At 38.8% G+C, this 24,762-nt stretch overlaps 1 protein-coding gene across 1 annotated transcript in view; it reads right to left on the bottom strand.

Moving 5' to 3' along the window:
• Positions 1 to 23,035, bottom strand: part of LOC137083371 (A disintegrin and metalloproteinase with thrombospondin motifs 16) — a 121,656-nt gene extending 98,621 nt beyond the window's left edge. Inside the window, exons 1-3 of the mRNA XM_067449264.1 lie at positions 22,695 to 23,035; positions 22,520 to 22,610; positions 18,634 to 18,962 (exon numbers count right to left, since the gene is read on the bottom strand). Coding sequence (XP_067305365.1) covers positions 18,634 to 18,962; positions 22,520 to 22,610; positions 22,695 to 22,790 — 516 coding nt within the window. The 5' untranslated portion in view covers positions 22,791 to 23,035. The remainder of the gene's footprint in view (positions 1 to 18,633; positions 18,963 to 22,519; positions 22,611 to 22,694) is intronic.
• Between the last annotated feature and the right edge of the window lie 1,727 nt (positions 23,036 to 24,762).

Genomic DNA, 24,762 nt, shown 5'->3' with positions numbered 1-24,762 from the left:
CCCTAATGTCGTTCCACACCCGCAAGACCTGCAACCCGCAAGACTGTTCATCTTCAGAACACAGTTTAAGATTTTTTATATTTGGTCTGACAGCGTATCTAAGTGTATGCACACTATACTGTCCATGTCCAGAAACGGAATAAAAACATCATCAAAGTAGTCCATATGAGACATCAGTTAGTTCATTAGAATCTCTTGAAGCATCGAAAATACATTTTGGTCCAAAAATAACAAAAATAACAAAAAAACGACGACTTTATTCAGCATTGTCTTCTCTTCCGCGTTTGTTTTCAAACCTCAAATTAAGATTCAAACGGTTATGAATCAGCGTATTGATTCATGATTTGAATCGCCAATGTCACGTGATTTCAGCAGTTTGGCAGTTTGACACGCAATCTAAATAATGAATCAATACGCTGATTCATAACCGTTTGAATCTTTATTTGAGGACTGAAAACAAATGCGGAAGAGAAGACAATGCTGAATAAAGTCGTAGTTTTTTTATTTTTGGACCAAAATGTATTTTCGATGCTTCAAGAGATTCTAATGAACTAACTGATGTCTTATATGGACAACTTTGATGATGTTTTTATTCCCTTTCTGGACGTGGACAGTATAGTGTGCATACACTTGCATACGCTCTCGGACTAAATATAAAATATCTTAAACTGTGTTCTGAAGATGAACGGAGGTCTTACGGGTGTGGAACGACATTAGGGTGAGTCATTAATGACATCAATTTCATTTTTGGGTGAACTAACCCTTTAATGGCATTTTTTTCCTCACATTACTTTTACACTAAGTAGTTTTGAAACTTTAGAGTACTTTTACAGTTTTACTTGAGTAAAAAGCTTGAGTTGATACTTCTACTGAAGTCTTTTTAAACTATAGTATCTATACTTCTACCTGAGTAATGAATGTGAATACTTTTGACACCTCTATCCTGACAGTAGTTTTTTTTTACGACAAAAGAAGGTTTGCGCTGGCTCAAGCTGTTATCTGGCCCATCTTGTGCATTTCATGAAGGAAACAGCAGTGCTTGCAAGCCAGCAAAAGGAAGACAGGAATGCAAGCTCATCCAGAGTTAATACATCTGTAGAGCTGCACAATATAGCCAAATAAATTCGATAGTGTTATATACAGCATTCACTGCCGGTTTCAGACATACAGTATTTCGGTGTCTTGGTTAATTTACTTAACCAAGAAACAACTTAAGAAACACCACATCATGAGCTGCGCATGTGTAAAACGGACACAGTAACACTTCAGCCTAAAACAGCCACAATAAAAGCTTAATGGTTTAACATCTGAAAATGTAGACATAAATATGTAAATAATATTACCACTGTACTATAAAATAACAATTGTAAAACCTGTCTTCCAAAAAAATACGACTCTATAGGTCGTTTTTCAATCACCTTATTAAGACCTATATTTCCGTTTTAATGCGCCCTCTAGACGGCGTAAAAATAACAACAGTGTCGTGTTATGTTTGACGTCATGAAACGATTGTCGTTACCAATCAAAATGCATATTCATTTTAATGCAATGTGTGCACTTTTTACCACCATTAGTCATATGTCTATTTAGCAAAACTATTGTTTTTAATTTACAACTACACTCACCCCATCCCTAAACCTAGCCACTGATTTATAGTTATACACACTTTATGAGCACATGTGTTCCCTGGGATCAAACTCACGATCGCATGATCACATGTTGTTGTTGTATAGTGCAATGCTTTACCAACTGAGCTATGCAAAACCTGAAATATTAAGCAGATAAAAGGGAAAAATTATTTAAAATGAAAGTGTCCTGCTGTCAATAGGTGCACGACTTTAGAAAATCATATTTAATGAATTAAAATATTGTCAATAGGGGCGCAACTTTAGTAAACGCTCCTATGGGTCGTATTTCAAGGAAGTGACAAACGACCTATATAGGCGTATTGGTTGGAGGACATGTTGCAATTGTATTAAATATATATATATATATATATATATATATATATATATATATATATATATATATATATATATATATATATATATATATATATATATATATATATATATATATATATATATATATATATATATATATATATATATATGAATGGAGTCCATGCATTAAGTTTGAATTAACCATTAGCAAAATGATTGAGGAACACCAGTACACTGTATTTTTTTGTGCTTTGGAACCAATACTTCGCTAATGTTCCCAAGACGCCTTTAGATTCTAAAAAGCAAAACCCGTCTGGATTTAAAGATATATTCAGAGTCTGAGTTCCAAACTGTTCAAGAATCATTACCAATCACATTTGAGGTGCAGTACTTGCATGTAAAGCCGACTCAGTTTATGACACAAACGCCCAAATTACACTCCTTTGGAAGGCTGTGCTGTCATTAACACTAACAAGCTTCACATCCCTCGCAATCTGGAGATCCCAAGGACTCTTCAAACCCTCCTCGAGGGTCACGTCAGGTCAGAGCAAGAACGCATTTGTGCAGTCGCTTCAGCACGGTCTGATAACTACCCTCAATTGGACTCAGAGGATAAGCTCCTCTCCAAACAAACAGAAAAGCCCTTCTGAGAACCTGTTTGAACCCAATGTGCATCTGATTATAATTCGTTATTGCCAACAACACTTAGGTTCATTGCAAGGCAATCATAGAGACAATAGGCTGTAAAACATATGTTGAACTCTGGGAAGAGAAGACAAAGCGAGTTCAGGATTTGTCCGTGAATGCACATAAGAGACATATTCAGTGCTGTCTGGAGGACACAAGTACAGTAAAGGACTGAGGTTTCTAATGTGTGTGTGAGGTTGATTATGATGGCCCATAACTGTCTGAGAGAGCCATTTATGTGAATTGAGCAGAAGTAGGGGTGTAATAATTCACCTGTTTTATCGATGAATTGATAACAAATCCTGCATAGGCATTGATCTTGAAACATGGATTTTTGAATCGTGGATTGTTCACAATCATAAGCAGATGCATATGTGTACAAACCTTTTCCCAGTCGATGTGGGAATGTAACTTTGAAGAGTGCATGTGCTATCTACAGAGGTTAATGTTGAACTACCCTGCTGAATATGATGGCAACTGCTGTTTTGGTGGTATTTTTTCCCACTTTTGTTGCCAACACAGTTGAGCGGAGATCTGGTCTCTCTGGCTCAGGGAACGCTGCCTCACTCCACGGTTAAGTAATCAATGAGCAAAGCCATAAAGGTCTCGCCAGACTAAACAACACCGATCCAAGATCACAGTGTGTGTAGAGGATACACATCTCATCACGTAATTAACGCCTGTATGGGAGGTAACTGCGGACAGATTTCAACACGCGGCTTTTCAAACAACACTTGAGTGATTCTGGAACTGACCATGACGTGCAATGATAATTAGATATTTTAATTACCACATCACACATTCTGCGCATTTACAGTGTATTGAAATGAAAGACAAAACTGGCTCTTTAAAGGGATAGTTCACTTTGAAATTAAATGTTGATATGTTTTAGCTTACCTCATGGGCATCCGAGATGTAGGAGTATTTGTTTCCCCAGTAGTTTCAATTTTGATCATTTTAGGTCAAACCGTTCTTGTCTGTGCCTCACATAATGCAGGTCTATGGTCACCACCTCAAAGAGCATACACAGAGAAGCCCAAATTAAACAATCCCCCATCGTAAGTACACACTGATGGCCTAAGACACGAAACGAACGGTTTGTGTGAGAAAACGAACAGTATTTATATCGTTTTTACCTCTTGTACACCACAGGAAACACACATGCGCGCCCTCGGATCAGTCGGACGTAGTGGTGTACAAAAGGTAAATACGATATAAATACTGTTCGTTTTCTCACACAAACCGCTCGTTTCGTGTCTTAGGCCATCAGTGTGTACTTATGATGGGGGATTGTTTCATTTGGACTTCTCTGTGTATGCTCTTTGAGGTGGTGACCATAGACCTGCATTATGTGAGGCACATACAAGAACGGTTTGACCTAAAATGATCAAAATTGAAACTACTGGGGAAACAAATACTCCTACATCTCGGATGCCCATGAGGTAAGCTAAAACATATCAAAATTTAATTTATAACTTAAGTGAACTATCCCTTTAAGGGAAGAATGGCAAGTTAGCTCTTTTTACAGTGTGGATAATTATAAAACAATATCCTCTAATTTATGACTCTGGATGATAATTGATGTCACTCTATATTTCATAGTGCTGAAAGTGCCAGTAATAAACTTGATGTTGATTCCTAAAAAATAACCAATCAGAAGTAAACGCTGCAAGATTTCAGAGCCTAGAGAGAGTCACGTGTCAATAACCACTGGCTGTGGATCAGATTTTAGTTTGTTAGGTTATAGTTCATATCATTAGCAGCTGTAAACAGATTAATCCAGGCGCTTCCAGGGCAGTGATTCAAGACTCCATCAGAAGAACAACACCTGGGACTTAATCTCACCCCAAGACCAAAGGTCTTACAGTCAAGCATTTGATCCTTTATTGGACGCTGAGGACTTCAAAGAGCAAAATTACCCAGTTGTTTTGGTGTAAAGGCAGCAATCCTCATGAGATACGCTTGTCTTCTGTCACCAGATCACAGGGTTTAGTCAACAGAAGCGACCTCTAACAGTGCGGAGGCTTTACGCCTGCATGTAGGATGAAGTTCAGGCATGACTGCTCACTCCACATGATTCCTGCTGTTCTCATGTTGGGAGTTTTAACCGTTGTCAAGACTAATTCCCAAAGTCGACTCGATTTATGGCGATTGTGCTTTCATGCCGTTTACACGCTTGCTGCACGTCTTCCAGTCAGTCATTCCTATTCATCCAAAATTTTGTCAATAGAATCCTGTAGGATTGCAATTATGGCTTCTGGTTAGTTGAGGAAGACAGTACGAGGTCTCACTGACATAATCCAGACAGACAGTGAGCGACCTTGCAGTGACCTGTGTCGTGTTTTTCATTTGATTAAATGCACATGGTGTCTTTCAAATATTATGTACTACACTTGTGAGAGTGTTCATCCTCTGTGACATCACTTCCAGTTACTGAGCCCTATTCACCTCAGACTGTCGAAGAACTTTCATTTGCCGATGATCTTTGCTTTTAAGGCAGAGTAGGCGATTTGTTTCAGAAACATTTTTGTTCTGCTGGTTGAAAGTTTCTTCACATCCTGATACCAATCACTATGTTAAGTGTGAAAAGATCAGAAGCAAAAACCTCTAATTCCATCTGACATTTTTTCTTTTAAATTAGCATTTTTTTTAACCAGGCTGAATGAAAATGAAAAGATTATTAGACATGAAATACCTTATTTTCAAAAATGCCACTTTTATCAATTAATTGGTATTTAAAGGTGTTGTGTGTAAGAATGACAACTAGTGGTTGAAATGGGTTTTGCAGTCCAAATTCTAAATATTATTTTCCCCGCCCCCTACTCCTCAGACTTGATGCTCACGCGGCAACGAGCGCAATTGACAATGGAAGGTGAGGAGACTTAGGTACACACTATGGGCCCTATCTTGCACCCAGCGCAATTGACTTTGTACACCGATGCATATGTCATTCCTATTTTGCACCTGTGCAAAGCGCGCTTTTCCCTCCACAGAAACACGTCGCCAAACAATCCCTGGTGCTATTTTGCTGTTCCATTAAATAATTGCGCCACTGACCAGAAAAAACCTAGTCTAAAGTCAGTGGCGCGTTGCGCGTTGTTCATTATGCTATTTTAAGGGCGCATGCTTGACCATAATGTATAGCGTGCACAACGCGCATACACTTTGCTCATGTAATCTACACAGATGCAACAGTTATTTTTGCAAATCATAAATTGTTACACTAAAAAAATATTAACACACGAGATGACGGAAATCATTGTGGTGTGCCACGAAGATGTGAAAAAATAGGCATAAATCTAGCTTACAAATTATTCAGGCTAATTGTAGTAATTAAGGATCACTATTGTTTGCCCAATAGTGGCAAGACATATATGTATATAAGGACATCTGACAAATTGGTTTGTTCGTCAAGAACCAGGGAAAAAAATCGACTGAAAAACTGAAAAAAACTGTTTAACCGACGCCTGTTTAACCAACGCTATTTCGGATGGGTTTCTCCCATCCCCATACAACACTATTTCTCTGTCTTTCACTGCTCTTACAAGAACATCAGTCTCCTTGGCTGTGAACCGCTCCTGGCGTGCGCCTGGTAAATACGCCATAACAATAGCAATCCATAATGGAACTTGCGCACCTGCTTTTAAAGGGAATGTTGGATGACGCTCTGATTGGTTTATTCACGTTACGCCCAAACCACACCTATGAATAATGAAGCTACTTCAGACCAACCCATTTTAGATTTGCGCCGGGCGCAAGAGCCATTTAAAAAATAACAACAGTGCCGAGACCTGCCCACAAAGTTACTTGCACTTCGGCTTTGACACTTGCGTTTCAGATCGTTAAAATAGGGCCCTATAAGTTAATGAGTTTAGACCCCAGTCGTTCTCACTGTAACGATGGACGAAACATGATAAAAACTTGCGGCTCTGCAATCGAAAGCCAGCTCATATACACACCATCGTTCATCGCCTGGAAAGTGCTGGATCATAAAATGTTAATCGTATAATTGTCAGTAAAATCAGTCCGAATGCAATGATTTGACATCACACATCACCAGCGTTTTTCATGCTGTACAGAGTTAGAAATGTACGTTAATGTTCTTTTTAAATTACATAACAAGCATATAACCTTATGCTGCGGTTCACGCCATAACTTCAGCAATTTAGAAGAGATGGAAACCTGCAACGTTATCCTTGGAGTGTGGATTTGTGATTCTAATGTATACATTTTAAATAGCATCACTATCAACAGCTAAATAAATCTGTAGCAGTCAGGTGGTACAGGCCAGTTGCTCTTTAAGTATTGATTATTATTGTAGTGTTATGTGCTTTGAGTCCATGTTCATGCGTTTTGAAGGCGGCATGGCTTTGCAGACGTGAGGGTGGGATCTTAAGCTTTCAAAGCTAGCTCGCTATTGCTAGCTCGCTACCCTACCTTTAAAGACTCACTTGCAATTGTTTCCAGAGACACTATGACATATAATCTGCTGACATTTATTCAGTTTTAGTTCATGTGATCAGATTAAATAAAGGCAACACATATGTTCTTCACCCTCACCTAGAGAGGTCTGCCATCTGACAAAGCAAACAAATTTAACAAGTGACTTTCTTTTAAATTGAATGTTAATCCATAGGAGAGAAAATCACAAATGTATATTTATTTTTCCCATGGAATTGTAAGGGAAACATCTATAAAGAAGCAAAACATGAGCAATAAAGCTTCCCTTTGGCATTCTCCGCTAAGAGAAAATAATAATTCTGCCGTTTTGAAAGCTGGATGATGTGTCAACAAAGATTTGCAGTGGAGAAATCAAAATCACTGTTGTCGTAATAACTTGAATTATGCTGTTTTAGAACTGCTTAGTGATGTAATGATAAACAAATCAAATTTCAATTACATTTATATCAGAAATATCAAATTTGGTCTATTGCAACTGCCAAATAGGAAATAGGGGAATCGTGAAGGAAACCATAAATTTGTTGATCTATCCAGGGAACTCTGTACCTTTCCATTTCTGCCAGGAGGAGACGTGAACATTTAAATCAATTTACGCACATGACACTTAGCATCCTTGAGCACACAGTTTAGCACAAGGAAACTGTGGAAATCCATGTTGTCAAGCAGGAGTGGTGCTGCTGACATTCCTGCATAAGTAACCCGTAAGAATCATCTGCCACAAATCTGCGCCTCAGTCACCCTGGTCCAAGACAAGCTTAACTAAAAACAAATGTCTGCGCTGCCTCCTTAAATACCTCTCATGAAATTACACACTGAGAGCTACAAGGTGCAAATAGCAGTCATAAAGCGGCAGGAGACGGGCTGAGACGCTACCTGGGAGGAAAATAACAGCTGCACTCCTGCACTCAGGGAAATGGGCAGATCCAGGCACGACCCTACAGGAACTCTAATCAAAGGAGCTGAGCGGATATGAGGAAACTCTGAGCGATGCACCTGACGCTGTTCCTATTTCCATGACAGAGAGGCTTGTACTCGCCTTGCTGCTTTTAGAAGCTGAAACCGAACCTCTTCCAAGCTGCTATAAGAGTTTATATGCCAGCTGAAACTATTTGGGAAGGGTGTCAGTGATTCGTTTTTTAAATCCTCTGACATCATCTCAGTGACTAACTTACTGTTCTTGTTGTGAAGAGGCAGATTCAGAGACTTAACCCCTTCCTGGACATCGCATTGCATGAACACTGACTATATATATCAAGACTAAATCGACTCCTCAGAAACACCATATCCAGCAGGATCGCATGTATTCTTGCACACTGACAACTACCTCCCGCCAACAATTAGTCATCCATGGCGCCTGTTTCTGCTCTTTACAGGGCAAATGGTGTTACGCTCCATTTGAGTTCATTATAAATAAATATGTTAGTCTTTAATTCTGTCAGTCCATCAAAGCTGCAATTAAAGCCTGGAGAGTGAAACTTGGGATTGTTTTATGAGGGGTAATAATGTATATATTTTGGACAAGAGATCTGAAGAGTCGCTGGGGGTTGCATAGCTCGGTTTAGCCTAATGATGAATGCTACATCATAGGCATTGTGGGACATTTGGTGAAAGAGAATGAACCTACGCACCAGGTCCTGCTACAAAGCAGCTTGAGATCAGTAATCAAACAATTTCTTGGGAATTGAATGTTTGTTCTTGGTTTTAATTAAGAGCGAACAGAATCAGTACAATATAAAAGGAGCTGTACCAACAAAAGCAACAACATGCACAAACCATGCACCAACATGTTACAAACTCGCAGATTAGAACAGTGACGGACTGTCAGGGTCTAAGGGGCCATTTACACAACACCGTTTTTATCTAAAAACAGATTAATTTTTATGCATTTTAGCCATTCATTTCAATGGCATTTTGGGTTTTGGAAAGTGCAAAATTTTGAAAATGGCAAAATGTTAGAAAATAACACATTTGTAAATTTGTGAAACTGGTGACATCATGCACGTGTATTACGTGTTTACATTAGTTTTAATTAGGGATGTCCCGATCAGGGTTTTTTGCCCCTTAAGTCCGAGTCATTTGATTTTGAGTACCTGCCAATACCGAGTCCCAAACCGATACTTCTACAATACTCTACATTAAAAAAGAATAAAGTAGAGCGAAAAAAAATTATCCAGGATGTTCCTTATTTTTTATTTGATTCACCTAATTTTAACATTCAACAACTCTGTTAACAAACAGAGCACTTCTTTGAGGTAGCTTGAAGAGTCAAGTAATAAACTAGCCTGGATGCCAGCCGAACTTAGCCCCGCAACTCTGGCAAAGATCGTGTATTCCAGCCTGATTTCAGCGCGCGTGCAGACAGGGTTGCCAAGTTTTTACAACAAAACGCGCCAACTACTAGGGGGGTTCTCCGGTGAAAAAATGGCATTTGGGGGGTAAAATGTGTGTTATTGTGGCAAGGGTGCCCTGCTAAAATTCTCACTCCAGGGTCTATATATCACATAATAGTCGCTTCAACCCGCAGACATAGAAAAGCACTTGCGGAAAAACGCGGACTTGGCATCACAGTGCAGTTGAGCTCTGTTGACATTTGACATGTAACGTTATGCGTCCCTTCGTTGCTCTGATTGGTTGTAGGTCTGTCCAATTGATGTCTTTCCTAGTTCGGTTGAAACACGCCTCATAATCACAGCCCAATGGAGCAATTTCAGACTCATATTCTGACTAGAATTGAGTATGACCACGTCAGGCTAGTAATAAACATAAATTCTTCACTTTTGGATATTAGTGCAACATTAAATATAAAAAAAGTCCGGGACCGGAGTTGTGCAGTAGACAGCAAGAAGTACAATGGCGATATCAAAAGCCCGCCCATACTCTCACAGATGCAGAACAATTAATTATGTCGGTGAGAAATAAACAGTTATGGAAATTTAGAAATTAAAGCTAAAGCTCCAATCTGCTCCCAAAATTCCCCAAAAAAGTCAGTTAGTGCCTCATGTCACAACTTCACTCAGAGAAGACGTCGATCTCAGCTGTCAATCATGACGTCACCCCCCCCCCCCCCCCTTTTATAGCATCAAATAACTAACTCAAACTAAACTTATTTAAAAAACGAACACTTGATATCATTGATGATATCATTGTGATGATAGCTGCCTTCAATGACATAAACTAACTTTGAGGAAAAAATATTTGAAGTGTAATTTGATTGTTTAGTTTGCCTCGCGTCTGTTAGAAAACACGGAGGTGCGGCTACACTGGGACCGGTCACCGGAGGGGCGATCGAGGCGCGGAGGCTTCAGTTTCTGAGAGGGGTGCTGCCATGTGCTGCAGGCTTGATTTAAACCAACCAACCACACAACAAAAAGTGACGTCATGCCGCACACGTTGCTGTTTCTGTGTGGAGTTAAAACTCTGTGCCACCGCATAACTATTGATGTGTTAAAAAAAACTATGAGAATATATATATATATATATATCCAAGTCCTGATTGGGAGGTAACGACCAATTCCGATCGAATCTGAAATCACGCAATCGGGCACGATTTTTGATCACGTGATCGGATTGGGACATCCCTAGTTTTAATCAGTTTCGCAGATCCGTGTGAACAGTGATCGTTTTGCAAATGTTGATGTTTGTACGTGAAAAATGCAAAGGTAAAACGTTTCCATTTTTCGTTAATTGTTGTCTTGTAAACAACACTTAGGGCCCTATTTTACCGATCTGAGGGCGTGTTCTGAAGCACATGGTTTAGGTGCACCTAGTATGAATCTGCTTTTGCTAGTTTAACGAAGGAAAAAATGGTCATTGTGCCAGGAGCATTGTCCAAAAGAGTTGTACCTAGTCTCTCAATGAGTCATGGGTGTGTTTTGGCGAACATGGGCGAACAGATGAGCGTGAGTGCATTTGGTATTTAAACAACATGGAGCTACATGGAAATGGCAACCACATCGGGCTGAAACTAGCAAAACACACTTGAGTCATGCCTTGCGTCGCATTTAGCCAGCTGCATGGGGCCCAAAGATATCTTTGAGTATTTCCATTTTAAAGCCTTAAAATAAACATGAAACTGCATTCACAACCTATTTTAAATTAATTAATGTAAAAGGAATTTAACTGACTGGATTGTGAAAAGTGGCAATTACATACCTGAATAGAGTTATATGGATTTCTTTTACACTACTATGTCTTTTTTATGCTTGAAATGTTTTTTTTTTTTTTTTTGCACAAGAATGACGCAAGAGTTTTAAACAACATAAATTAAAGTAGCAGAATGTGTGGGTTCCTTTAACAATAAGACCAGGAACACATACAATGAAAGTCAGTTTAGATTTTTTTGTAGACTTTGAGCATTTTAAAAACTTTTCTCAAGTAATAATGTTAAGCAGTTAAAATTCTGTGTTATCCGCAATACTGTGGTGGAGTTGGGTGTCCAAATGTAGATTTAAGGCTTCAGTTTATGGCTGACATCACTCACAATTAGCCTGTTATTATAGACTGGCGACACTTCAGAAAGACTTTCAGTGTGGAGTTTCCATGGCATGGCACTCGTCTCAACCCAGACTGCCATTTCCAATGACCCTCCTAATTGGCATCCCATGTGCCACCATTAAATTCAGCTATTGTACCCTTTTGTATAAAGCCGTCCGCCTGAAATCATTGATGCCTTATTCACCTCAGGCCTTTAAACTTACATTAAGGACCTTTTATGACAAACTCAGACTGTCATCAAATCCCTTCCAACCTCCAGTGGTGATCTGCCAACCTGTCTCAGCCATTCAAAGTGAATTTATACATGGGCTTTACTGGACAAGTAAGGAGAGGCAGAGTTAACTAATGACTCCGCACCACTGCTAATCACATCCAGCTGGGGACAGTGTGATAGTCTACACCATTACACTGCCAACACATATTTCAACTAGTTAAAGACCCAGTACATTTTCAATGACAGTAAGATTTGAGCTGCCATCATTTAAAGGGATAGTTCACTTTAAAATCAAAGTGAACTAAAATCAAGGTGAACTAAACAGTTAACTGGAACATTGACTTCCATAGTATTTTCTTCCAACTATGGAAGTCAATGTTCCAGTTAACTCGAAGTTAACAAGTCGAAATGTCTGGTTTGGTTACCGACATTCTTCTAAATATCTTCCCTTGTGTTCAGCTGAAGAAAAAAATTCATACAGGTTTGAAACAACTTGAGGGTGAGTAAAGGATGAGAGAATTTTCATTTTAAAGTGAACTATCCCTTTAAAGACTGACAAACACACAGAGGGTAAAAGTCTTACGGGGATATGAACTAACAAAGATTATCTAAGAGTGAAAAATTAGTTACGAATCATCCTTAGAGCAAGTAGTTTCATATGTTTATTTATGTTTAGTCACTGCCGTTTATTTTTTATTTTTACAATTATTGTTAAACTTAGATTGAAATAATTAACACCAGTTGTTATGTAGTACTGTTAATACTATGAAACTCCATTTGACATAATGTTGTGACGTGCCAGTGCGTAGCATGGGATCAAAACTTGGCCATTTTTTTGCCCATTAGTCCATGCTGGTAGATGTTGTAACCACACCATAATGCTGGCAGCAATGCCTCAGGAGATTCTCACAATGTGCATAAAGATGAATGTGAACAATGATGGCAAATGGACGTTTTTGATTGGCTTTAACCCATCCAGACTTTCGGCGCTTAGTGAAAATCAATGAAAATGATTAAAGGGGTACTTCAGCGCTGGGAAGATGAATCTGTATTTAAACTGGGTCATTAATGTAGTAGAAATGTGAAATTATTTTTTAATTTGGTGCTTTCTAGACAGAGAAAAGACAGAAAATGTATTTTTGTCTCATGGGGATGAAAGACTACAATTCCCAGAATGCTTCGCTGCCCTGTGAGGCCATTCCCAAAGCCACCGCTACTGGATTACAGAGACTGAGTTCCTACAATTAAATACTGAACGTGTCTGTTCAATATAACGATCGAGTTGCCGCGTGAGTTTCACAGCAGACTCAGATTAGGAGTCAGATTACATTTAACGTCATAAATGAGTTGATGAGCTCTCGTGATGAGAGCTGAGGTAATCGCGACCACATTCGCGGCATACATTCACAACGCGTTTTCAGTTCATGCCTTTGGAAACTTAACTTTCATAGAAATTAATTTGAGAAGTTAAAACACTTACATTGCTTAGCATCCATTTAAATTAATGCCTGTAGCTGAGCTGTGCTGTAAGTGTGATCTCCATTCCCCATGCACGAGTTGAAAACATGCGGAAATGGCTCCCTCTGCTGGCTGTAGTCTTTAGCCTCTGGGCAATCATTCCTCTCGTGACGCAAATATCGTCAATTTGCGCCACGAGAGGAATTTTTCCAGAAATAAAATGCATAAATCTCTGGGGGATATAAGAGGGGGGAGCACGATCATTTGAATATACTCCAGGGTTTCTACTGATACCAAGCCATATGTTAATCGCTGAAGTAACCCTTTAATGCAAGGGTTGCAGTAAACTTCATAAATATAGATATAGAATAGAAAAGTTCACACTTGCCAGGTTTGGTTCGATTGAAACAAAGCCTAGTGTGATTGCTCTGTTAGTGCGGTTCATTTAAAAAGTGTGAACACTGCTCTCTGAATCCTGGTGTACACCAAACAAGATGCGAGAACAGAATGCTCAAGCATAGACGTTTCATCTTCTCAGTCACGATGTTACCCTTCACAATTCGGTACAGGCATCAGAACATCGTCTTCTCGCAGCAGATCTTCATTTGTGTGTGTGATGGAGAAATTCCTGCCACAGTTTTGACTCCTTTACACATTTTATATATTTTTATAAGTATTGGTAACACTTTAGCTTTTAGCCCTTAAAGTACTGCATAAGTAAAAACTAATTTACAGCGTAACTTTCGGTAATTGTAGTGTAACTATAAAGTATATATGTGTAGGTATAAGGGAACATTATGTAATATTTAAGGAATTAAAGGGTAACCTCCAAGAATATTAACACATTATTTATAGTGTAAGTATTTTTAATTAAGGGGTAATCATCTGTGTAGTTACAGGGTAAGTATGCGTCTACAGGCTGTAAATTGAAGTGACGTTTGTTACCCTCTTGTTTTCATGTAGTTACATGGTAAGTACAATAATAATAATACAACAATTTTTTGTTGTTGGGAAAAACAACTTTCAAAACAGATTAAAAACACTTCTTAATCATTAATTCAGATTTTTTTTGTTATACTTTTTTTATTTCACTAAATACACTTTTAATTTCAATACTAACTAAATACTAACGTTCTGACAGAAAGAACCACATTTGCCCCTTTTTTGTTTCTCTTGCTTGGCTTCTCCTCCTCTTGTTCCTCTTCTTCTTTTTCATTATTTCCACTGATAGATCCTAAGAACAAGTCACATTTCATATTTTGCTGTTCTATATTAAAATGTATTAAAAGAAAAAGTACACCCAGAAATGCTCTAATAATTTACTAATCTTTTCACTTCCGACCAAGCGTGCTGCACAAGCCCTGAAAAGTGAAGCCAAATAATCTCCATCGCCTCTAGGTGGTTGGTCCTAGTATAGATAGGTCATAAACCCTGCTCTCTCCGTTTAATGTAATGGGACGTGGAACAAACTAAAAACTTAAATTACAAGTAATATTTTTTTATATAATATAGTTCGTTATTTGATGCTATAAAAGCGGGGGGTAACACTTTACAATACGGGTGTACTAATATGCATTAATTCATGATTAATTAACTCATTCAAAATTAATTAAAAACCCATAAACCACAATTACATATTACTTTATCAATTAGTTAATAGACATGTGCCCCAACAAGTAAAGTCATAACATAATGATACCTTTATAAATCATTAGCTATTGATTAATTAAAGCAGATAACTGGAAGCTGAAATGCATGCTTGACCCACTGTGGTAATTAACACATTCATTTAAATTATTAGTTAATGTAGTATATGATTACTTAATCTATTAATCATGTAGAATGTTTATTAGTTGCTGATGCAGTAATCATTAATAAATGGGTTAGTTCACCATTAGTAATGCATTAACTCGTGATTATCTGTGCATTAGTTAAGCATGAATTAATGCATATTCGTGCAGCCGTATTGTAAAGTGTTACCAAGCGGGGGTATGATGTCACGATCGACAGCTGAGAATAACGGCTTCTCTGAGGGAAGTATTCACCAGCTGACTTTTTTTGAGATTTTCAAGAGGAGATTGGCACTTTAGCTTAATATCTACAGTTCCATAACTGTTAATTTCACATGACATTATGAGTTGTTCTGCAGCTGTGAGAGTGTGGGTCGGGGTTTTGATATCGTGCCTCTACTTCCAGTTCTCTACTGCGCAGATTCTGGTCCCTTGTTTGCTACTGCGCACACCCTTGTCCCAAATCAGCGCAAAAAATTCCCAGGCTGTTTTCTAAAGCGTTATTCAAGTATTCAGTTCTCAACTGGTCAAAATACCATCATATGTAGGCTATGCACATACAGCAATCACATTTAACCAAGAACACAGCATTGTTTTTAGCCTAGAAATCTAGACGCACCCTAGTGGCAGCAAATCTAATCTGCCGCGAGTGTCGTCTAGCAACTCTCAATACAGTTCTGAGCTGTAAAAACCAATCTCTGGTCAGGCCAATCACATCGTGCATACAGTCGGTGGGCGGGGCTTAACATAATGACGGCAGAGTTGCGTTTACGTGCTACTAGTAAACACGGCACTGAAAGAACACTCACAAAGAACGGCACTGAAGTCATTCTTAAAAAGGGAAGATGTGTTCAGAGTTTTGCTGACCGGATACGGCAAAAATGTTATCTTCACATGTTTACTAGCTTCAACTAGCTCTGCTTCACCTTCGTTGCTCTGGTTGGTTGTAGCGCTATCCAATTGCGTGCAGACGGCGTTTAAAAGACAACCGTTTATCCCAACTTTTCCTCCAAAAAAATACGACTCTATAGGTCGTTTTTCAAGCACCTTATTACGACCTTTATTTACGTTTTAACATCATGCACCCTCTAGCTGGCGTAAAAATAACCTGGTCAATAGGAGCACAACTTTAGGATTCTGTGCGTCGTATTTAATTAATTAAAATATTGTCGACAGGAGTGCAACTTTAGTAAACGCTCCTATGGGTCGTATTTCAAGGAAGTGACAAACGACCTATATAGGTGTATTGGTTGGAGGACATGTTGGTTTATCCCGCCTCTCGGATTGAGCCCTGTCAATGGTGAGTTCCCAGACGTCTTGATGTGGGTCTTGCTTGTCAGGCTACATTGTTTTGAAGTACTATCGCATAATATATGTCATAAAAGCCTTTTTTAATCTTTAGGTTCAGTGTTTAGGACAGTATGAACGCTAAGTGAACCAGGACTAAATGTATAATTTTCTTTTTTGGTCCGGACCAAAAGAACCAAGAGAACTGAACTACACCTGTGACCACACCCTAAAAAGCCAAGTGCCATCAATCATACGGCTGTTATACCGAACACTGGTTCATCATCGGGTTCATATAATTTAAAAAAGTTGTGCATCCATGACCCACATTTCCAACATATATTTTTATGTAAAGCACTGTAAAGCAGTGATATACTGACATTTTAGCAACTGGAAATATTTGACTGAAATTTGTAATTTTGGCCAAAATAGTTTTGGAGGGTCAAAATCATTTACTGAGGCTTCTACAGTTATACATTTTGACTGTCAGGGTCTATTTTAGCATTACATGTTGATAAACATAATTAGCAAAGCTTTTTATTTTCGATTTTCAGAAGTTTGTTTTTCATCAAAAGTTAATTTCAGTGCATTGCTAAGGCTTAATGTGTGTTTTGTCAAAAAAGCAATGCAGCTGAATGAGTATTTGTGGATTCTTGAAGAGATGATTGCAATTTTTCAGTGTTGCTGTGAACCTCCTTGGCAAAAAATAAAACAAAACTAGATACAAATAAATCATCATCACATATTAATGCTTATGAGAAAACAATATCTATTTGTTTCCGTTAAGGACAAGTATAGATCATCCAAATTTCGACCTGACTAATAAAAGGAGGCTCTGTTCTCTAGTAAAACTTCCCTTGACCCAAATTTATGTGCGTTATTGAGTCACTGGTTTTAGGGGATTTGAATACTGTGCTTTTAGACGAGCTCTATTGATGGGACAGGGCACTCTATGTCAGTCCAGTCAGGGTAAAGTCATGAGAACTGCGGCACAGTCACTTTGCTCTTCCAGCGCCTACTGGGAGCCGGATCTCGTGCGGCCTGGAAGCCAAAATAACAAAAGCACCCTGGAGGGTTGAGGTTTCTCTGCACACCAAACATCAATCCATGGAGAAAACAAACAGATGGGACGATGAGTAGACTAGACTGATGAATACAGCAGTTTTGCGCTCAAAGGCCTACATGATTCAACGCATTAATGATGACACAGTTATTGCTCTACAGTTCATGCCAAAAATGCTTGAGGTTGAGGGTCTTATTCTCTCCAAGGAGAGAATAAATTCTTTCTGGTCTATTTTTATCGCCATCATTATCAACTATTTGAATGGCATATCATAAGTCATTTGGGGTTAGTATTTCTACATTTCAGAGAGAAAAGAATAGAGAAACTTTAATATTGTTTTTTTGAACATAGATACACTTTTAAGACTTAGGCTACGTTCACACTAGTAGTTCGGTTAGTTTGGTTTGTTTGGTCCGGACCAAAAAACAAAAACAAAACATATAGTTCTGGTCCGCTTAGTGTTCACACTGGCATTTTTAACAGCGAACCTAGAGTTACCGAGCCAAAGGCATAGGGAGACTTCACAACCTGATTGGTCTGCTTTTATGATGTAGGAGCTTACTTACCGAACATTCAAACCAATGCTGTGTGCTGGATTAAACATGATCAGTTTATGCATGTACATATGGCATTATTTTTACCCACTGAGACCTCATTAAGAGCTCATAACATTTTCCAAACAGCAGCAGGATTTCCACCGTTGTGCAGAAACGAAGATCGGCTGCAAAAGAGACGGCAGTTCCGTCGTCTGTACCGACTAATGGCAAACACAGGTCCTTTGATGAGAAGAACCAGGTATGCTTTTTGTTTTGCTCGATGGACCAAATATTGAAGAGGCACTTACCTCCTCGTTGCTTCACGTTTGCCATCGAACATCAACGTTACTCATTTTGGATACACCGATCTTCAGTCAAATCAGCTGACTCACCTCTTACGACATTACGTCCTGTTTTTGGTTTGTTTACATATCTTTGGTCCGTGATGCGTTCATATCTCAATTAAACCGAACCAGAGTTTGTTTGGAAGCGGACTGAGACCCATCTTTTTAGCGGTCTCTGTCCTCTTGTTTGGTGCGCACCAGGGTTCGGATGGCAGCGTTCACATATGTTCAAATGAACCGCACTAACTGATCAATCGCACCAGGGTTCGTTTTAATCAACCTTAAATTACTATCTGAAAATTACTTCTTCCATCGTTATATAACCAGTCAGCTCTAAAACAGGATAATACACTCACCATCCCCGCGCATGTCGACAGGGCCACGGATGAGTTGACCTTTGACCTCAGCACCCCATGGAAGAAGCAGAGGTCGTCTTGTGGAAACGGCTGCAGGCTCTTGGTGCCGCTCCGGCCCAGAGTTTGTACAGTGAAGCTGGGCGCCAGGAGGTCACGTGACGGCTGCAGGTCCAGGTGGAAGTCCTGTCCTAATCCACGGAGCCTAAAGTGAACAGTTGGGTCGTGACCTTGACTATCCGTGGAACGTTTCCTGCGGTGCTGGTGGGCCACAGCATGGGAAATGTAACGTCCTTGAGGGTCCACCTCATATGGGGCTACAATCTCATATTCTGCATAGAGGGGGAAGTGAGGTTATTATGTGCTAGAGTTAAATAAATTATTTCTGTTCAGGTATGTAATCGATTAATATGAAAAAAAAAAGATGAAATTGTGTCCTGAACACTCCTTGTCTATCACTGTTCAGCAAACAGATAGTCCCACTCTGTTGTAATCTTTGTATTAATGAGTTATTATTCTTTTTTTTTATTTTTTAAAAGCATTCATATGTGATGTTAAATGCATAAAACAAGATTAACGCATCGCTACCTTTATCATGCATTGTGTTTATTTTTAAAAAGTACAATAAATAATCCTAAATTATTGGAGTGTTTTACATGGAAATAAAGTCTTTCTACATTAACAATTTGGTTTAATTTAATGTGTTACTTGTAATTTCTTTGTAATTAATTGTGATATTTACTAACAATTTCAGAGTAAAAATGGTTTCTACACCAATTTTTCTCCAGTGCATAATGATATACTTCACATGATATACTTCATATATTCATAAATATTTATTTTTCTTTTCTGAACCGAAGTAAACTAGAAGAATGATATCCATGTATCGCCTCATCTTTTTTTCAAACTTTCCTTAACATGCTGCAAATCCACACATTACACTGATGGTGTAGTAGAAAAAGAGGCAGCATTAAGTGCACTAAGCAAACTAAAATGTTTTTTTTTATTTTTTTTTACACCATGTACTTTGCAATATGTGTCAATAGTAATTTGATGCTATTTATACTTTATTCTGATAGATACATACTATTTGCACCACAGCATTGTTGTACATTAACAGGATGAAATAATAACAGAGTCAAGTCATCTTTATTTATACAGCGCTTTTTACAATGCCAATTGTTTCAAAGCAGCTTCACAGTGTTAACAGGAAAATAATGCAACAGAATTTGATTCGGCTGTACAGCCACTCTGGAGAAAACAATGATGTTATCCAGCTAATTTTAATTATCATATATATAGTTGAACGATAATATAGTTGAAATTTAGGTGTCCCCAACTGAGAGAGCCAAAAGGCAACGGTGACAAGGAACCAAAACTCCTTCAGGGCCAGAATAGAGGAAAACATTACAGCTCAGAAGTCATATTAGATCGATATATTCGTAACATTATTCGAAAGATCGGAGTCGTCAGGCCCGAGACGGGTTTATTGAGGATGTCGTGTGGATTTACAGGGGTGAGTGTAAATTATTATATTTATTAAAATTATTAAATAGATGCGGCCTTAATGGGACAGTAAAAGCCCTCCCTATTATTATTAAACATTTTTGTAAGGCAATTTATTTCCACCTTTTAGAACATTTTCTCAATTTTTATTGAAAGTAAATGCCTTTCCAATGTGATATGGGATGGGAAAAGTGAGAAGAGCGAGCTCTGCAAAAGGCTGATATGAACCCAGGTCGATCGCATCAAAACCTTACTCCACAAGTCTCATGTTCTACTGACTATGCCACTAAAGACATTAAAATGTATGTATCTTTTGCTAATCTTGTTTGGCCCAACTAGGCATTGTTAAGGCAGCTAGTACTTATAGCACTTGCCATCAAGGCACATTATTTGCACTTGGTGTAACTAGACACTCCGTATACATTTTTTTTTTTGTTGCAAACTGCTAGTAAATTTCACAAACAGTTACAAAGAAACTGCAAGTGACATTGATTTGAACAGGACATTTTGAAGAAGAAAAACGAGTATTTTCTAACATAAACCATCCTCCAATAATCTTTGTTTTGTTTACTACTTTTCACAGTCGAAACAAGTTAAAGCTGCACTTTGTCATTTTTCCGTCCGCTAGAGGGAGCCTATTCAAAACAAAGGCGTAGTTTGGTGACGCCAAGTTTGAGCTCAGAATCTTGGGACATGTGGTCTTCACCTCATAGCCGGTGGAGAAGAATCGGGAAAGACATCCCGTTCCTTGGTTAAAATAGCAATTTTCTCACAATTTACAAGAAGTTGGAAACATTTGGGATATTGTAAGAACTCAACTGAACAAAATATTTAACACTGGCCTGGTGGTTTTTGGATATTTTACTGCAAAAATACTACATAGTACATATTTAATGCTGCTTAAGTTTGGAAAGACTAAACTATTTAATATATATATATTAGAAAAAAACCTTTACAAAGTCATTTTAAGACTAATATTTTGGTTTGCCCGACAAAGTATAAATGTCTGGCTGGAGTTTCTACTGTCCCAATACAGATCTTAGAAAGGACTGAGAACATTTAAAAGTCATTTACCATTTAATGATTGACATCAGGATAAAAAAGGACATTATCTAGCAATAATTGTAATTATTGTATAAAATAGTTAATTTTATCTATACAAATGCAAGCAAATGTGATTTATAGGAAGAACAGGTCAAGATGCTGCTCATGGGGTGAAGGTCAGAAGACGTGTTTTAATGTTGTGTGATTCTGACCTCTGCATACACTCACACTCCTCTCATCCTCGCGGTGGTCTGGTGGCTCAAGTTATAAATGCTTTTACAGACATGAGCAGACAGATTTATGATCTCTGACCGTAGGGTGAGACACACACTGATGACACACACTCCTAATGCTCCGCTGTGATATGGAGACACGCTCTCACCGTCTCTCATTCTCTTTCTCTCTCACACACATTATGCACACACACACATTATTATATCTGGCTACTCCAGTCTCTAAGCTCATGCCAAACAGTGCAGAGACTCTTCACAGGATAAAGGCAGTAAGTGCACACAGAGACTGTTTGTAAAGCTTGGCTGATTGATGGAGAGCTTCTTCAAGTGTCTGCCTTTGTTCATTGTTCACTAAGTCCCAGTGCATGCCAATCTTTATGCCATACACCCCCTCTTTCTCTCTGTCTGTGTGTGTGTGTGTGTGTGTGTGTGTGTGTGTGTGTGTGTGTGTGTGTGTGTGTGTCTGTGCGTACAAAATTGTCCACAGAAGCAACAAACAAAACCTCCTTTCGGGGACATCTGGGGACACCCTCCGTAGAAAAAAAAAAAAAAAAAAAATCATATATGAAATTAACATGTTTTTATGTTTAATTCAAAAGGTTTTCTTGTAGAAGAGTTCAGGTTAGTCTGTATCCAAACCCTTGGGTTAATATATTTAGATTCATATTAAAACTGCTGTTGTACTATTGTAAATAGTATATCCTGATAAATAAATGTGTGCATGAATCAGGTTTTGCCTACGCCAAATTTCACCTCAAGAACATCGAAACCTGAAACCGCCTCAACAGTACATTATTTATTTATTTATTTATTATTTCATTGTAATTTCAACGCAACAGTTTAGTGCTTGTATTTATGGTGCATTTGTCTCAGATCAATTAGGATATCTAGCGCCCCCTGCCGACGACATCCCATCTAGACTGTGCAAATCCAATAAAGTCATGTTTATTTCAAAACCACGTTTCTATCTCTTCATTTTAAGAAAAGCCTCATCAAAGTCTACATTAATGATGCAATATTAATAAATTACGTGTGTGTTTCATGCCATGAAACAATCATAACCGCGACTGACAGCTGTCAATAACATCGTTCAGGTATTTTCTCACCTGTGTCGTGAGGTAACCGCAGTGTTTCCAGCAGAGGTTTATGCTTTACATGAGGATCAGCATGAAGGGTTGCAGACGCACAGGGAGTTCTCTATGTGGACAAACAGTGAACATGCATCATTTGCATTGCAATTAAAAAGGCAATCGCTTTGAAGAAACAGACGCGTTTGCTCACCTGGCGGCATCCGAGTATGTAAAGCAGAATGAACAGCACAGAACAGACTGATGCGGTATAATTCCTCCTTGATGGCACAGGGCGCAGGCAAGCCATGTCTCCTGCAGACTCTTATCCAAAATCTGCTGCAAACAGCCTGTGCGCTTCTCCAAATGCGCGCTCTCCACTGAAACACAGCACGCTCTTGTGCACTTAAAATCTATTCATACGGCATCAGCAAAGTTCCTTCGAAACAGACGCGATCCCGAATCCATGATCTGTATCTTGCCAGTGCATTTCCAGATGCTCCATGCGCATTAATGTCGTGTGGTTGAGGATAAGTGTACCATTCTTCATGCAGATGTTCACCGGTCAGTGCGCTTTTAGTGAATGTCCGGAGCGGCTCGAACGCCGGTGTGCTGCACACGCGCTTCCAAACAGCCAATCGCAGCTCGCACCTGTGCGCAAGAGCCCCTGGCCCCTGATGAGAGGAGGGTCGAAACATCTACACTGAAAAAAGTAAACCCACTAAAAGTAATTGTGACTAACAGTCATGCACTGAGACATGTTTACTGGTATGAGGGCGGGACAACCTGTCACTCACATAAGATTAACCAGTAGCAAATCAAAACCATTTAACCATCCAATCAATTCCCATGGACATGGACAAAATAAAGTCTCATTCTACATTTTTTTCTGGTTTCAAAAGCTATATTTCAAGGCTATATGTCACAATCGGGAACAAAACACAATGGCAACTTCATTTTCACAAAATCATTCAAATTTTCTGACGATCACTAGCTAAGTGATACATATCTAGACCCAATGTTTTATTTTAATTTATTCATTTTAAGATTAAATAATTTTAAGATGGGGGGTGGGGGGTGCAATTTGTTTAATTTTTTTACTAAAGCATAAAGAAACAGAACAGTGAACAAAATTCTAGGTCTAATTCTAGTAATAAACCTTTTCAGAAAATTTGCTAACAATATTTGCATTAATTTGCATCAAATATTAGCCTGACAAGCCAGACCCACATCAAGATGTTTGGTCTGGAAACTCACCATAGACAATCTCAATCCGAGGGGCGGGATAAACGGTTGTCTTTCAAACTCCCTCTGCGCGCGATAGGATAGCGCTACACCAACCAGAGCAACGAAGGTGAAGCAGAGCTCGCTGATAGATTAAACATTCGCCGTATCCGGTCGGCTAAACTCCGAACACATCTTCCCTTTTTAAGAATGACTTCAGTGCCGTTCTTTGTTCTTTTCTCAGAGAAAAGCTTAACTCCAAGTCTTCCGGAGTCGCAGTCAAAGCTGATTCGAAAGACCGCCGCCGTTCGCCAGTTTCTGTGTTAACTAGAAGCACGCAAACGCAACTCGGCCGTCGTCATTATGGCCCCGCCCGCCGACTCTATACATGATGTGATTGGGCCGTCCAGATTTTGAGGAACACAGCTCAGAATTGTATTGAGAGTGCCTAGACGACACTTGCGGGCAAATTAAATTTGCTGCCGCTAGGGTGCGTCTAGATTTCTAGGCTAATCAAATATGTTATTAGTCCCAAAATTCTTTGCATTAGTGGTGTTGAGATTCGAATTCCAAAGTGGTCAGGTGGTAGAATTTTCTTAAACCATGGCAGAGGTTCTGGGTTGTAATCTGCCCTCAAATACCGGTAGTTTTTTATTTCTCATTAAATCAAACATGTTTATTAGTGATTGTATATTAAAGGGTTAGTTCACCCAAAAATGAAATTGATGTCATTAATGACTCACTCTAATGTCGTTCCACACCCGTAAGACCTCCGTTCATCTTCAGAACACAGTTTAAGATATTTTATATTTGACCAGTTAGTTAGTTAGAATCTCTTGAAGCATTGAAAATACATTTTGGTTCAAAAATAACAAAAACTATGAGTTTATTCAGCATCACTCTTCTCTTCCTTGTTTGTTTTCAAACCTCAAATAAAGATTCAAACAGTTGTGAATCAGTGAATCAATCAATGATTCGGATTGCCAATTTCACGTGATTTCAGCAGTTTGGATCGTGTGTAAAACTGCGAAAACTGCTAGCCTGACAAGCCAGACCCA

Source organism: Pseudorasbora parva, chromosome 7 (assembly GCF_024679245.1).
Source record: "Pseudorasbora parva isolate DD20220531a chromosome 7, ASM2467924v1, whole genome shotgun sequence".
In the NCBI taxonomy this organism is placed as follows: domain Eukaryota; kingdom Metazoa; phylum Chordata; class Actinopteri; order Cypriniformes; family Gobionidae; genus Pseudorasbora; species Pseudorasbora parva.
The sequence above is the reverse complement of the archived record's forward strand: the minus strand, read 5'-3'. Positions and strand labels throughout refer to the sequence as shown.